General features: G+C 40.7%; 1 protein-coding gene across 10 annotated transcripts in view; it reads left to right on the top strand.

Moving 5' to 3' along the window:
- Window positions 1-16,961, top strand: part of arnt2 (aryl-hydrocarbon receptor nuclear translocator 2) — a 383,517-nt gene that overhangs the window by 297,178 nt on the left and 69,378 nt on the right. For all 10 annotated transcript variants that reach the window (XM_073032942.1, XM_073032941.1, XM_073032949.1 and 7 more), the window contains 2 exons: window positions 4,903-5,002; window positions 9,134-9,275. In XM_073032942.1, the coding sequence (XP_072889043.1) occupies window positions 4,903-5,002; window positions 9,134-9,275 (242 nt within the window). The remainder of the gene's footprint in view (window positions 1-4,902; window positions 5,003-9,133; window positions 9,276-16,961) is intronic.

Raw genomic sequence — 16,961 nt, 5'->3', positions numbered from 1 at the left:
AATTAATGGACACCTTAATATCCTTTGATTCATGACCAAAGAACCAAAATGCTGTGGATATCAATGCAAAATCCCAACCTTTCAGATGAGGGAGTCAACTCCGGCCTTGGAGAATGGGGATTTCATCAAGGACTGACAGGCAATCAGTGCTGATTGGAAGAAACATTTTGAAGACTTTCTGGGCTACAATTCCCAACTCCTTCATTGGGTTCCTGTATCTTTTATGCAACAGTCAGGCTGAGTGCAAGTTTGTAAGAGTAATGGGAATGTAGTTCAGGTATTTGGCCTTTTTAATAAATGATTAAGTTTCCTTGTAAAAGTTGGTTCAGAAGATATCACCCAGGTCAAAGGAGCAGCATCAACAATACATTTATCTGCGGATCAATGCCACCAGTCACTGCTTTATGGGAGAGTGGCAAAGTGAAAGCCGCTGTTGGAAAAAAAACTCACATGAAATCTCAGCTAGAGTTTGCCAGAAGGCACGTGGGTGACTCTGAAGTCAGCTGGAAGAAAGTTCTATCGTCTGATGAAACCAAAACGGAGCTATTTGGCCATCAGATTAAACACCATGTTTGGTGTGAGCCAAACACTGCACATCATCAAAAACACACCATCCCTACTGTGAAGCACGGTGGTGGCTGCATCATGCTGTGGGGATGCTTCACTGCAGCAGGCCCTGGAAGGCTTGTGAAGGTAGAGGGTAAAATGAATGCAGCAAAATACAGGGAAATCCTAGAGGAAAACCTGATGGAGTCTGCAAGAGAACTGTGACTTGGGAGAAGATTTGTTTTCCAGTAAGACAAAAACCCAAAGCATAAAGCCAAAGCTACACAGGAATGGCTTAAAAACAACAAAGTTAATGTCCTGAAGTGGTCAAGTCGGAGTCCAGACCTCAATTCAACTGAGATTTTGTGGCTGTACTTGAAAAGGGCTGTTCACTCATGATCCCCATTCAATCTGACAGAGCTTGAGCGATTTTGTAAAGAAGAATGGGGAAAAATTGCAGTGTCAAGATGTGCAAGAGCTGATAGAGACCTATCCTCACAGACTCAAGCTGTAATTGCTGCCAAAGGTGCATGTACTAAACACTGACTTGAAGGGGTGAGTAATTATGCAACTAATTATTTTGTGCTTAATAATTGTAATAAATTTAGACCAATTTGTAGAAATTCATTTTCACTTTGACACAGAAGAGGTTTTTCTGTTGATTAGTGTCAAAAAAGCCAAATTAAATCCACTGTGATTCAATGTTGTAAAACAATAAAACATAAAAAATTCCAAAGGGCATGAATACCTTTTATAGGCACTGTATATCTAAATATTACTCACGCAAGTAATGTTTAATTTTGAAACGAGCTATAGGTTCAGACTTGCCACAAGTTTAAAAGTGCAGTAGATCTCCTTGCAGGTCTGTTCTTTCAGCTTCAGAATAATAAGTTTCGATTTTAAACTAGTCTAAATTGTTGTGATAAACTCTTCTTCGGAGACATCTTGCTGTCTACTGTTTGCACAGATACCAAACTTATTGTAAGCTCTATTGTTGTAGCTCCTGCTGTTGAGGAATGTTCTGATGATTGACAGTACATGTGCTTGTCAGCTCTTTGAGATCTCAGTCCATACCTGACCAATGCACAGAATTGTGCACAATATCTGTCCATATCTCAGTACATTTTGTAAATGCTCTCACTCTTAACACAGCTGGTAGTACGACACATGAGCCCATGTTAACCACCCTTAATATCATGACAGCAACACACACAAAATGCTGGTAGAACACAGCAGGCCAGGAAGAAATACAGTCGACGTTTCGGGCCGAGACCCTTCGTCAGGACTAACTGAAAGAAAAGATATCATGATAACTACTTTTGGCAGATGGAAAATAGTCTTGGCTCTTCATCTGAACATCTCCTGAACTCATCTTCTGGGAGTTGTTCATAAGCATGATGTCCAACCTGTTATTTCCAAACACTGTCACCAGAAATTCATTACTCGCATGTGTTTGGGTACATATAGTTATTTGCGTTGATGAGGTAATCGTGGTGATCTATTCACTGTTGTATTTACCTTCAACTTGTTGTGTCTATATTTTTCATATTGAGACAAATGAATGGCCTTTTGTTGTGCTCTTGATGCTCCCATTGGTGATTTTAGGCCTGAATTATTCAGTGTTGATTACTGAAGCTAATGTGCTTCCAAAGAGGAATTCATAGGATTTCTGGACCCTGCCTATAATGTCAAAATCTTCCTTTTTGTGTTATGGAATAATATTGTTCATTTTCATCAAACTGCAAGATAAAAAGATAAAGGCTTTTTTCCTGACTATCAGGTGGCTAATGACTACCTCTGCGTCATAGTCGTAAGCATCAGACACTCACCTTAATGGTATTAAAATGGATAAGGAGAACTTTAATGCCTGATTGTATTTCATATTAATTATATGTACATTTTGCTGTATGTGCCAGGTCCACAGGACATCTTGTTTCAATAGATACTGAAGGGTCAAGAGTACTGTTGCCAAATTCTTTACAAAGTTTAATAGTATACTGTTTCCAAGAAAGAACCCAGTTCAGGTACATTTGCAGGCTTCAGAGCATTTATGATGGCTTATACATTTTTTAAGCCTCAAACCATATGCATCTGCTCATAAGCCAAGACAACCACTTCACGTTATGTATTTCTGTTTAGTTTCATATTATGTCTGTGTAATTGCTTCATTGCTTCTGTTAGAATTTATTCTTCTTCAGTAGAAGATAATGAGAAGAAAATACTATTGTACATCTAATGGCCTCAGACAGCATGTTAGGAGTGTCTTCCTACTTTCCAATAAGGTGAATCTGCTACCTTCTTGTTACCTATGTTTTCCCTATTCAATTTCAGTTGCTCTAGCCAGTAGCCAGTCTTTCACTGTGGCCCTGGTCTACTTTGCCACTGCATTAGGTAGTAACACATATTGGCCATTATATTATACTTCGATTTTTATCTCAACATGAATTGTGACTCTGCTTTACTGTTGTACCTGTAGCATCTCTTGCAAATGGATTGCTGATAACCTCACCGACTTCCCTGGTTATGGTAACATCACCCGGTCCTGCTTCTGCTGCCATGCACAGCTTTGGCCAACAGTTTGTCGCTCGCTACATGATGCCACTCACGTCATCAAATGTTTAATCAGTTCAAATCAATTCATTTTTAAATTTAAGCCTGTAATCCCTCAGCTGCACCCTTGCTACCAAGCAGCCCCCACCACCCCTTTTATCTTTATTGCCCCTTTAGAAACTCCTACTGCCCCCAGTGGGTTTATATTGCCCACTTTGAGAATCACTGGTGTAGAAGCTGCTGTGCCTTCTTAACTAATGAGGATGTGCTGTGGGTCCAGGTTAGATCATAGGTTATGCGCACACCAAGGAATTTTGTGCTCTTCATTCTCTCCATGGCAGAGCCATTGATATGCAATGAAGAATGGTTGACCTGCGCCTTTCTGAAGTCATTTGTTGTCCACTTTGAGACTCAGGTTGTTGCTCTCACATTTGACAAGCCTCTCTACCTCCTCTATGTATGGCGATTCATCATTGTTGCTGATGAGGCCAACCACTCTAGTATCATCAGTGAACTTGATGTGGTTTGAGTTGAATCTTACAATGCATTCATGAGTCAGCAGCGGGCTGATCACACAGCCCTGGGGGCATCAGTGCTCAGCGTGATGAAGATTGAGATATTGCTCCCAACTTGGACTGAAGTCCAAGATCCAGTTACAGAGAGGAGTGTTGAGACAGTTTACCTACCATCTTCTGAGGGATGATTGTGTTAAATGCGAAGCTGGTCAATGGCCAACAACCTGGTGTTTGAGGCATCATTTCTAGATGGGGACAGGACGGAGTGGAGGGCCAAGGCTACAGCATCATCAGTTCACCCACTGATTTGAGCAGTAGGCAAGCTGGGAAGGGTCCAACATATCTGGAAGGTGGGAACTTATATTATTCATTAGTATAACACCATGATTTTTTGGTCAGTGTCACAGTATCATTGTTTAGGCTAGTTACCGTCACTCCCTTGGGACTGGAATGTTGGTGGCTGTCTGGAAGCCTTCAGGGACAGTGGACTGTTGCAGAATAACAATTAAAACAAGTATATTCAAACATGAATATCCAATAACTTGAAGGGCTTTCTGGGCCCTAAAGCATGCAAGACCTCTTCCGTGGTCTTTACCTCAAAGTTTTGCCAAGCTGCTTCTGAAAATTGAAGTTCTTGTTTCTGTCATTGACTTGATATTTTAACAGTGAATGCTCCCAGATAGAGCTATGGCTTCAAGCAGTGGAGTAGGCAGTGATCACAACCCCTTTGGAGCATTAGAGCAAGTAAATTCAGCTGGTAGACAGGATTCTTCAGATTCATCTCCCATTGTCCTGCGTGGAGGAAAACAATACAACTGGTGCAGCTTAAATGTTAAAATCATTGTTGAGTCTGTGATTTTAAACAACATTCCCACTGAATCAGACTTTTAGACAAATGTCTGGACGTGGTCCCTTATTGTTCATGAGCACTCTAATGTCTATTCTTACACTTTAGCAGATCTTCTACACAAATAAAACATAAAATTGTTGAATATTCAGTACTTTGCAGTATGCTTGCTTTTCTATTTTAAATTGTGGGTGAGCCTTTTAGCTTTGTGGTGAAACATAGATTTCTCAGAGCTGCCATGTGACAAAAAAGATCCTAAAATTATGCCATGTATTATGTTAATTACATTTCATCCATTTGCAGGCTGTGAAGAGATGGCAGGGAATGAGACTAATTGATTTGTTCTTGCACAGATCTGGTATGGAATGATTGAACTAAATGACCTTCCAAGCAATAAGCTTCCTGTGATCCAGTGCTTGTACTAAATGATGTTTTTTAACATAGGTGAAAAGAAGACAATGTCATCACCGTCAGCTGCTGGAAGCCAGCAGATCTACTCACAAGGAAATTCATTCCAGACAGGACGTGCAGGACAAACATTCAGGTATATTTCTTATGTGCTGTTGTTAAAAAGTAGTTTAACCTGACATAATGTGAGCATGGCACCTGCATGTAGTATAATAATTCTTCGATATTTGTTCATCCTTTACTTAAAAGCATTAATTTGTGATCTTACAGGCAGTACGGTCATTCTTCCTTTAAGAACTTCTGATCAAATATGGTCTGATGACATTCTCCTTTCCATTCTACAAGTAGCACTATTATTCATAAAATTATGGTAGAATTTCTAGTTGCAAATTTATGCATGTTTGTATAATAACAAAGTTACCTTAGCTTTTTTCAACTTCCTGTAACAAAGTGGTATGTTGCTCCACCTTGACATGCTCTGTTCTCTCTGATTTGAATATACATTACCTTGTAAGATACCCGGCTGGTAGACAGATGTTTACTAATGAAGGTCCTGATGAAGGGTTTTGGCACAAAACGTTGACTGTACACTTTTCCATAGATGCTGCCTGGCCTGCTGAGTTCCTCCAGCATTTTGTGTGCGTTTCAGGAACCAGCTGCCATATTGGAATCCAGGAGCATTCTTTATTCTCCTCAGTGGACCAGATAGTAAGCCATCTATAAGGTTGAATGTTTAGCACTTTGTCTTCATGTCCTATGTATCTGGTGTTGGTGTTCGGCAAAATGGTCTGAATTTGTCAACTGCACCCTGCAACAATACAGAACAAAATGAGGCTTGTCATTAAAGACAGGAAGTAATAGCCTAAAGCAGTCCAGTTTCTAGTAAGGTTTGAGTACTACATATGTTCTGGTCAACCACGAGGAAATCTGCAGATGCTGGAAATTCAAACAACAACACACACAAAACGCTGGTGGAGCACAGCAGGCCAGGCAGCATCTATAGGGAGAAGCACTGTCGACGTTTCGGGCTGAGACCCTTCGTCAGGACTAACCGAAAGGAAAGATAGTAAGGATGTTCTGGTCACCTTGTTACTGGAATGATGTGTTACTGCACTGGAGAGGGTATAGAAAAGATTTTCAACAAATAGAAAATTATACCTGTGAGGCAACTGTGGGTAGGCTGGGATTATTTCCTTTTGAAATTCCAGATAGGGTAAAGTGAAAGGCCCTATTTCCCTTAACAGAGGGTTTGAACAAAATATAGAGTAGATTTTAAATAATTGGTAAAAGGAAAGACAGGAGATGAGGAAAAAGTCCTTTCACCAAGAAGGTACATTGGGGTCTGGAACTCAATAACTTTCAGGGGTGGTGGAAGCAGAAACCTTTAAAAGATTCTGCTTGATTTTTATAAATGATTTGGATAAAGAGATGGAAGGTTACACAAAGGTTGGAGTATGAGGATGGTGTAGAAGGTTGTCGTAGGTTACAACAGGGTATTGATAGGATGCAGAGCTGGGCTGAGAAGTAGCAGATGGAGTTCAACCTGGAGAAATGTGAAGCAATTCACTTTGTAAGGTTGAATTTGATAGCAGAATACGGGGTTAGGGGCAGGATTCTTAGCAGTGTGGAAGAACAGAGGGATCTTGGGGTCCACCTCCATAGATCCATCAAAGTTGCCATGCAATTCGATAGGGTTATTAAGAAGGCATAGGGTGTGTTTGCCTTCATTACTTGGGAATTGAGTTCAAGAACCACACGGTAAAGTTGCAGCTTTGTGATGGAAATGTGATGGAAATTCTGAGGTTTATGGATGGACCGTAGTTCATATTGACCTCTTTCAGTTCTATTTTTTTTTAATGTTCTTGCTCATTCTCTCTTGTTGCCAATTGGCAGGCTGGGAGTTTGGGTGATCTGTTAGGTTTTGTGCGAGGGAGGGGTGGGGGTGTTTGGGATTTGTGAGTTTTTGTTTCTTTTCTTCTCATGCATTGGGATTGATGTATTTCTTTCAACTGACTCTATGGTTTTCTGTATTTTTTGGCTATCTGGAGAAGACAAATCTCAGAGCTGTAATCTGTATACATACTTTGATAGTAAAATGATCTTTGAATATTTGATAAGAGGATTAGACCAAGTGGCTAGTGAAACCTTTTTCAAGGGTAGAAATGGTTAATACTAGGGGCATAATTTTAAGGTGATTGGAGGAATGTACAAGGGAATGTCAGAGGTAGTTTTTTTTTACACAGAGAGTGATGGGTGTGTGGAACACCCTGCCAGGGGTGGTAATAGAGACAGATACATTAAGAACATTTAGGAAAATGTCAGATAGACACATGGATGAAAGAAGAATGGATGGCTACATGGAAGGGAAGGGTTAAATTGATCTTAAGAGTATTTCAAGAGGTTAGAACACATTGTGTACTGCCGTTGTCTATATTCCACATGTACTTAAAGATTTACAGAGGTATGAACTCACTGCCGAAGTCAGGATTAGTTTGAGTGACATTTATTCTCAATATGAATGAACACAATAGGCAGAAAGGCCTCTGCCTGCATTGACACATTTTTATTTGTCTGAACGTAGGAATGGCAGTCAAATTGCTTGCTCACTTGCATGGGTTTTGTTCATTTTTACCTATTCTGCCAGGGTTGATTTGAAATATTCTGCAAGGAACTGTTGCAACTTGATAAGGAAGATGTAACTTCTGGGTGTAAAGGCATTTATTTGGTCACTGTTCATTGTTACCTGTAATCTGATATAAATTAAAGTGCACCTGACAAATTCAACTGGCTCTGAAACAGACTGCCTATAACTTGAACCTAGGTAAAAAAAAAGTCACAGGTTTCTGTGCATTCCTTCAGGTATTATCAATAGCCAGTGATGGTTGTCATTAACAATTCCTATTTCAGGTCATACTGTCTTAGTACCTGCATGTACTGAAAACATCACTTCTTTTACCAATGACGATAATAACAAGTTACTGTTAAATATGAAATTTATTTACAAGATAGTACAACTTTACACTTGAACTGTGAAAGGCCAACTTCTGAGCAAGCTTTTCCCATTTATTTTTGCACAGAAGAGACATTTTTCATGGATGTTATCACTTACAGTTCTGTGCACATGAATCATTAAGATACCTTACAAGCTATTTCTTATCAGCATGTCATTTTATTGCCTGTGTAGGGAAAAGTATAAAAAAACTGTGTCACATCACTATGCACATAAAATGTTACTAATTTAACACATAGTGAACTTGAACAGCAATATTCTTAATTGCATTACATAATGTACTGCAGCCTACATTAAGCATGACCACTTGACAAACTTTAAGGTGAAAGTGTAACTGTTTTAATTGGAAATTGTGTTGAAATTACCGTAACTGTTCATTTTACAAGAGGCTAGAAAGAGGCAATTGTAATTAGCTGGAACATGAGAGCAATAGAAGGCTATTCAATCTCTTGAACCAGTTCCATTACTGACTTAAACTCAATTCCGTTTATTTGCACTTGATCCACACCCTTTAATATCATTAACCTGTGATTAAACCAGCATCACCCTGCCCCACATCCTTTTGGAAATAGTGCTGCATATTTCCACAACTCTTAGTGTGAGAATAATTCTCTCCTGATTTCCTTCCTGAGTGACTCAATATCTAAGATAATAAGAAGCAAGTTCAGACCTTGACACTCTGAGCAAGGTAAGTGGGAGCAGGCAGGCACTCAGTGCAGGGCTGATCCAGGGTGATTCAACCTGTGGGTTCATGATTTAGTAGATCCAGTACTATGGTCATTTGCCCACCTAATACCCTATATGATCTGGAGATTAGGCAGAATTTTCCTTAAATACCAACTCACACCAAAGTCTACTTATTGTCTCTTTTGTGCTTATTCATCTACTTTGTCTAGATTTGTCAATGTTAGTATTTTAAGTTTCTCATCTTTGCTCTCAAATCACTTCCATGACTTCAATCCTCCTCATTTCTGTAACCTTTTCCATTTCTTTAATCCGGTAAAGTATTTGTACTTTGAATTTTTACTCAACCTTTATAAATATCCGTATCCTATTGGAGACTGGCTTCAAATCCGTAGGCCATTAGCTTTAGATTTTCCTCTCCCAACATCAGAACAACACCTTTTCTAAACTGGTTTAATGATAAATTCGGTTTGATAATAATAGTGAGAAATACTATGATATGTTTTTCTGCAGAAATGAAAGCTAGCATTGTAATAGTTCATCATTTGATAATGGCTTTTAATATCTCTTCAGCACTTCAATGGTACCTGGAGGAAACATCATTCAGCAGACATCTTCAGCAGGTCAAATTTTAGCTCAAATATCTCGCCAATCAAATGCCAATCAGGTCTCTGCAACATCCTGGACTGGAAGTCGACCACCTTTCTCAGGGCAGGTGCTGTATCACATTTCTGATCCATCACTTACTATCCTGTGCTACTTTACCTCTTCAGCAGGTGAAATATCATTCCACTTGCAATCGATATCTTGAACTGAGAGTCTGATTTTTAACTTGTTATTTTAAGGGCTTATGGTTCACAGAACTCATAGACTTCCTTTATTTGTAAAATTTGGGATTATTTTGGAAAGAAATCCTGTCTAATGAGTATTGAAAGGAAAAGCCAAAATGGTGAAAACATTTAGTAGGTCAGTCTGTGCAAGTGGAAGGTGAAACAAAGTTAACATTTCAGGTTTAGGTCCCTATTGGAGAAGCAAGTCAGCTAATATGGCAGTTGTTTTACAGAGTACCAGAGTTGACCAATGACTCCAAGAGTACCAGTGACTCCAAGCACCCAGTTACCTTAAATTTTCTCCCTGACCTATCTGTCTGTAACTTCTCCACTATTATAACCAGGCCCCATGCAAACTTGAGGAACAGTGCCTCATCTTCTGGACAACTTTCAGTCCACTGGTCTGAGTATCTGATTTTCCACTGTCAGGTCTTTCACTCTCTTTGTCTGTACGAGAATTAGCCACTTCTGCTGTAGGGCATCCATATTTTTTCTTCAGCTTAGTACAGCCTGACCTGCTGGGCATGTTCCACAGCTCAGCTTTTGCAACACATGGCACCTCTGGATTTGTATCATCACCTACTAACTATTCCTATTGACTGGAGGACTTATGCATCTCATCCCTGTGGTACTCCTGGCCTCACCCTGTTACAGATATTCCACTTCACCAGTCCATCTCTCCTGCTTCCTTCTCTGCTACTCAAAAATTACTTGTTTTATCCTGTTCCAAATTCTGACCAAGGATTTTTGACCTAAAACATTAACTCTGTTACTCGTTGCACGGATGCTGCATAACCTGCTGAGTATCACCACTAATTTCTGTTTCAATTTTGCATTTCCAGCATCTGTAGGTTTTGTATATTTTCATTTACTGATTTGACTCAAGACCATAAGTAGCATCCAAGTCATACACCAAGCCTTTCAGTTCACCATGTCCACATAGAGATCAAATATCTATCTGTACTACTTCCCTTTCCAAACGCTTGTCTCAAGCCTTCTATGCCTTGGCAAGTTCAGATACTTCTTAAATCTTGTGTGAGTGCCTGCCTTAACCACCTTTTAAGTCAGTGTGTTCCAGATTGCAAACGCCCACTAGATGATAAAGCTTTTCCTTACATTCCTTCTAACTCATCCACCTTAAGCCTATGCCCTCTAGTTTTAGACGTCTCCATCACCAAAGTTTCTTATTCTTCACTATCTAAGCCTTCATAATCTTGTACAGCGTTATCAGGTCCCCTCTCAGCCTCCTCTGCTCTAAGGGAAACAATTCACTCTCTCCTCATAACTAAAAAGTTCCATCACAGCATGTCCTGATACCTTTTCCAGTGCATTCATGATCTTGCATACTCTGGAAATCACACCAATGCAAAATAGATCTGGAGAATGTTGCTGTCTGAAATGTAATGCCTTAAGAAGTTATCTGGATGAGCCTAACCAACATTTTATGAAGTTGCAGCATGATCTTAATGGATTCTGTATTCTATTCCCTGGCAAACAAAGACCAGCATTTTTTCTTAACATTGCCTTCTTAACCGTCTTATCTAACTCTGCCACATTAACAATCTGTGCATTTAGTACACCAGGGTCAATGTGTTCTTCAATAGGCTGTATACTCACACTGCTCAGGATTAAATTCTATCTGTCTTTACCAGCTGATCAATACCATCCTGTAACCTCAGACTAACCTCATCTTTATTAATAATACCACTGATTTTTTAATCATATCTATAATCATCATCTAAGTCTGTGGTTGACCTGATTCTATGCCAGAGTTTCACAGTTTAAAGAAAACAATTATTGTAGTATTTAAGCCCTGCTAACTAAAATAGAAGTACTAATTCCCTGATTTAAGATTCAATTTTCAAGTTGTCCTTCCTTGGTTTGTTTTTCTAACTTTTGATCTATATGCTCAAAGTGGATGCTAATACTGCTGTGGTAGTTTTTAAATGTGATTCTCAGGATGTGGACATAGCTGGCTGGGTTTCATTTTACTCCCATCCCTAAGGAACACCCCAGTGGTGTTGTTAATCACATGCTAGCTAAATTAACTAATGCTGCTTGGTTACCTTCTTGATTAAATTATTTTAGTTAATCAGATGTGTTTACACACCATTTTAGTATTGTGTAAATTACTTGGGGAAATACTTTCAAAAATCTGCATATGACAATCAAAATATTGTATTTTAGCATGATTTCAGGACAATTGGTGATTAGCTATCCCGTTTGTATTTTTGTGATGAAAGAGGGAGGTTCAGTACTGATTTCCTTGTTTTCTAACTTCCAGTAACCACTCTCGTCTGTTTTCCCCTCTCCCCTTTGTTTTCCCTTATTCATGTGGCCCCCTTCTGCCTTCTCTTTTACCCTCCTTTACAATCTGTCCTCCGTCCCTCTGGTTTTCAACCTCATTCCCTTTATTCCATAGTCTATCGTCATCTCTTAACAGATTCCTTCTTCAGCCTTTTGCATCTTCCACCATTCTCACATCATTCAGTTTCATCCCTCCTCCCAAACCCACATACCTTCTTATTCTGGCTTTTGCCCTCTTTCTTTCCAGTCCTGATGAAGGGTCTCAGACCAAAGCACCATCTGTTCATATCCCTCCATAGATGCTGCCAGTCCTGCTGAGTTCCTCCAGCATTTGTGTGTGTTACTCAAGTTTTTCAGCATCTGCAGAATCTCTTGTGTCTTTACTTTCCAGTTTACTGTATACCTAAAGGGTATCCTCTACTAACTCCTTCAAAGATGCTTACAAAAATGATCGTGGCTTCCACCCTTTGCTTCATCAAGCTGGTGACCTTGTCCCGTATTTTGGCAGTATAGCTTGCATATTGGAAGTAGAATTTTATATTTTAGATGCTGCATCTAATCCTGCTGCCAGTGGCGGGTATGTATTACTCTTCTATTCCAAGAGCACACTCGAAGGTCAACCATCCTGGCTGCATGTCAGCAATGCAGAAGTTCTTTAAGGCAATGTCCCAGGCCCAGTCATCTTTACCTTTTCCACCAACTATTTAAAGCTATTCTCGATGTAAAAGAAAACTGATGTAAATTTTTAATATTGCGCTTATCTCTGCAATTTCAGGATTGTTTAACTCAGGTAGTTGGCAAGTTTTTGGAATATTTCATTGGACAGTAAAAACCTTCATTTATATTATGCATAGGTTAATCAGAGATAGTTGGCATAGACTTTCTTCTACCCAGAGGGTGATTTGGGGAACTTGCTGCCTGGTGGAAACCTTAAACTTTAAGGTATTATTTGTCCCTCTGACCCTAAACACTGAAAACCACCCCCCCAAGGCCATATCCTAAGCCCCCCCTTTACTCTCTGTACACCCATGACTGTGTTGCCACTCACAGCTCTAATCTGCTAATTAAATTTGCTGATGATACTACATTGATTGGCCTTATCTCAAATAATAACAAGGCAGCCTATAGAGAAGAAGTCATCACCCTGACACAATGGTGTCAAGAAAACAATTTCTCCCTTAATGTCGCAAAAATGAAAGAGCTGGTTGAGGATGACAGGAGGAACGGAGATAGGCTCATCCCTATTGTCATCAGTGGATCTGGGGTGAAGAGGGTGAACAGCTTTAAGTTCCTCAGCATACACATCACCGAGGACCTCACTTGGTCTGTACGTACCGGCTGTGTGGTGAAAAAACAGCAGCACCTCTTTCACCTCAGATGGTTGAAGAAGTTCGGCACGAGTTCCCAAATCTTAAGGACTTTCTACAGGGACACATTTGAGAGCATCCTGACTGGCTGCATCACTTCCTAGTAAGGAAACTGTACTTCCCTCAATCACAGGACTCTGCAGAGAGTGGTGCAGACAGCCCAGCGCATCTGTGGATATGAAATTCCCACTATTCAAGACATTTACAGCAACAGGTGTGTAAAAAGGGCCAGAAGAATCATTGGGGACCCAGGTCACCCCAACCACAAACTGTTCCAGCTGCTACCATCTGGGAAATGGTACCGCAGCATGAAAGCCAGGACCAACAGGCTCCGGGACAGCTTCTTCCACCAGGCCATCTGACTGCTTAATTCACACTGACACAATTGTATTTCTAAGCTATATTGACTGTTCTGTTGTATATCTTACTGTACATACTATTTATTGCACATTGCACATTCAGATGGAGGGACATAACATAAAGATTTTTACTCATGTATGTGAAAGATGTAAGAAATAAAACCAATTAAATTCAGTTCAATTCAGTCTGGATGTGTACATGAAGAGCCATGACCTTCAAGGCTCTGGACCTCATTTTGGAGTTGGATTGGGGAGCAGGTTAGAGATTGGCTATCCTCTGACAAGTGGCTCACCTCCTAACACTCCAAAGCCTTTCCACTATCTGTAAGGCACAAATCACAAGCATGATCAAATATTCTCCATCTGCTTGACTGGAGCTTACTTCTAGCAATGTACAAAATACTTGACACCATTCAGGACTAGGTAGCCCAAATGACTGACACGCCATCCACCACCCAAAACATTCATTTCCTCTGTCACTGTGTGTACCATCTCCAAACATACTGCAGTTTGTCAACCAGGCTTCTTGGACCATAGTTCCCAAACCCACAACCTCTAACACAGGAAGGACAAAGGCAGCAAGCACATGTGAATAGCATCTTCATTCTCCTTCAGCACCCCTTGGCTTGTCATAAATGCTGGTGTCACTTCGTCATCACTGAGTCTAAATCCAGGAACACTTAAAGCAAAGCTATTCTGGATGAAGTCCCACAGGGCTACAATGGTCCAGCAAAGTGGCTCACCAACACCTTCTCTAGTGCAATTAGAAGTGAGTAATAAATGCTGTCTTTACTAATATAACCATTCTAATTTAGAATGGATTTAATAATTTGACTTTACAAGGATGTTGCCAGGTCTGGAGGTCCTGAATTATAAGGAAAGATTGAATAGCTTAGTACTTTATACAAATACTTTATTGTCACCAAACAATTGGTACTAGAGCGTACAGTCATCACAGTGATACTTGTTTCTGCGCTTCATGCTCCCTGAAGTACCAAAGAAAATGGTTGGCAGAGGGATCCTAAAGCCCCTTCGCTTCAATCTGACCAGCAGCCCAGCTCTTTTCCCACGCTTCCTTGGTAATTTGTGCATCTTTCCAGATTTCCATCGATGCAGTGTGTTGTTGGCAGCTCTTTGAGGTTGGTGGACGCGTCCCGCAGGGATTGATCGGCGGGTCGCGTCGTCGGGCGCTCCAGGTCGGGCTGAGTGCCACTTTCAACTGTCGGGGGCTGGGGCTGTCAATCAGGTCGGGCCCCAAAGCCGACACTTAATCCTAGAGGGCCAGGCTGCCAGCTGAAACAAGACCGTGAACTGTGTCACGGTTGCGGAGGCCTCCGCTCCAGCCGAGCCCCGGGCTCGATTTCTGAGGTCGGCGGCGGAGGCCTCACTTCCAGCAGCCGTGGATAGCCACCAACAAGGCTCCACGGTGGTCACTCCTGGGAAGTGTCTGGGGCATCCTGAGGTCTCCGACATCACTTCTGTGTGCTCGTTTGCTTCGGAGAGGTGCTGGTTGGAATGGGCCATGTCTCCAGGTGCTCCGACACGGTAGCAGGCCGCGGGCCTCCGGGAGCGTGGTGGACCTCGGACCAGGCCTTGACGATTGGGTCCAGGTACGGTCTGGAGTTGAAGCAATTCTGGCGCATCGATGGTCTCCAGTTGGGTCAGTAACTTCGCCAGGGTGTTGTTGATCTTGCTAGATGTAGCAAATTGGAGGTTTAGAAGGGTTTCTCGGGTATAGGATAGTGTAGAGGGCAGTTTGCTCGGCAGAGAACGCGCAGGGTCGCCAGTTACCGCGCCATCTTAAATAACAAGGATTCTTTATTCTTTAGACCATAGAAGATTGAGAGGAGATTTGATAGAGGTACACAAAATTCTGAATAAATTGGTTAAATGCAAGAAGGGTTTTCCCACTGCGGTTGGGTGGGATTACAATCAGAGGTCATGGGTTAAGTTTGAAAGGTGAAAAGTTAAGGGGAACATGAGAGGAAACTTCTTCCCTCAGAGGGTTGTGAGAGTGTTGAACGAGCTGCCAGCACAAGTGGTATAGGTGAGCTCACTTTTAACATTTCAGCGAAGTTTGGGTAGGTACATGATGGTAGGGATGTGGAGGGCTATGGTCCTGGTGCAGGTCGATGGGAGGAGACTGTTTAAATGGCTTTGGCTTGGACTAGACGGTCTGAAATGAATGTTTCTGTGCTGTATTTCTCTATGACTCTGATCTTTATGAAAATATTTTTTTAATATTTCTTCTACTTCATTTGCTCTCCAATTTCATGCTTCTCTTCAAATTAGTTTCCTTGACTCTTCACTGGTTTTTCTTCTGTCATGCAATCACTCCATGGCATATTCCTTCCTATGAAAATGTTTGTTTAGTGAATGGAAAGTGAGGTTTAGTTAAGTTTCAATAACTGCCTGCTTATTATGCAACTTACAGTAAAGAGCTGTCTGAGTGGCTCTGACAGAAACCTTGGTCCTGGCAAAGCTTGGACTTTCTAAGTTGAACTCAGTTCAGTGATTCTTAGTGTGGCTCCTTGTGGCTGTAGTTTTCAGCAGAAGTTTGAATTGAGTTCCCTTTTGCCAGTTCAAAGTACAAAATACACGGAAACTGCCTCCAGATAACATAGAAAAGATGTTTCCATTTTCCTAGTATTGGTTTTTGAGGCAGAGCCAAGAGGAGCACACTTGATTCTTTTTAAGTAGAGTGTTGTTTAAAATATCTTATTTCTTCAGCTGAATTTTTTAAAGTTAGAGCACAGCTCATGTTTCTAACTTTTGAAAAAAATACTTCAGGTTCAGATGTTTTGCATTATTAAACACTTTAGTACAAATATTTGCTAATTCCTTTGATGAAGTACATGGATTTAGCAAGTTTTAGAGTCTAAAGTTCCAATAGCTTCAACATTATTCTCCCTTCACTTCAATATGAAGCAAGGTTTTTCCAACAGAGCCTGTCCTGTAACCTCATGAATATGTTGTCAATATGCTGTGCATAGAGGCCTCTGTTATGATTGTTCCATTGATATTTGTGAGCCAAGACTCTCACTGAGCTTGGGCACATGATGAGTAGAGCAATTCCTGAATCAACACTACAGTAAATTTTCACTTATGCTTTAAAATGCGAATTTGCTGAAACTGAAAGAATACAATATGAAATTCTCGTGTAGATATTAATGATGAGAATGTTGATACACTCCCATTTACAGTGGTTAGGCTGTGCTGCACCACACTTTCCTTGACTTAAACACAAGGCTTTATTGATCTCAAACCACTATACTCTCTCATTCTGGAAACACATGGAGTATTTTTTCAGCTGTAATGGAGAGATGCCTGAGGGAGCACATGTGGAAAGCTCTCTACATGTAGAAAGCTTCCTTTTCATCAGCCCTTTGAATTACTATAACAAGTTGCAATGAGAATATGCTGAGATATGTTGTGAATTAAAACATTCCTAGTTACTGTGTATCCCATTTGGTAGGTATGACCTGTGTTGCTGTGGCCATGAAAGTCCTCAGCTTGTAACAGGCTCTCTAGCATCTGC

The sequence above is a fragment of the Hemitrygon akajei genome, chromosome 30, assembly GCF_048418815.1.
Source record: "Hemitrygon akajei chromosome 30, sHemAka1.3, whole genome shotgun sequence".
NCBI lineage: Eukaryota > Metazoa > Chordata > Chondrichthyes > Myliobatiformes > Dasyatidae > Hemitrygon > Hemitrygon akajei.
This window is presented reverse-complemented; position numbering and strand designations above follow the sequence as displayed.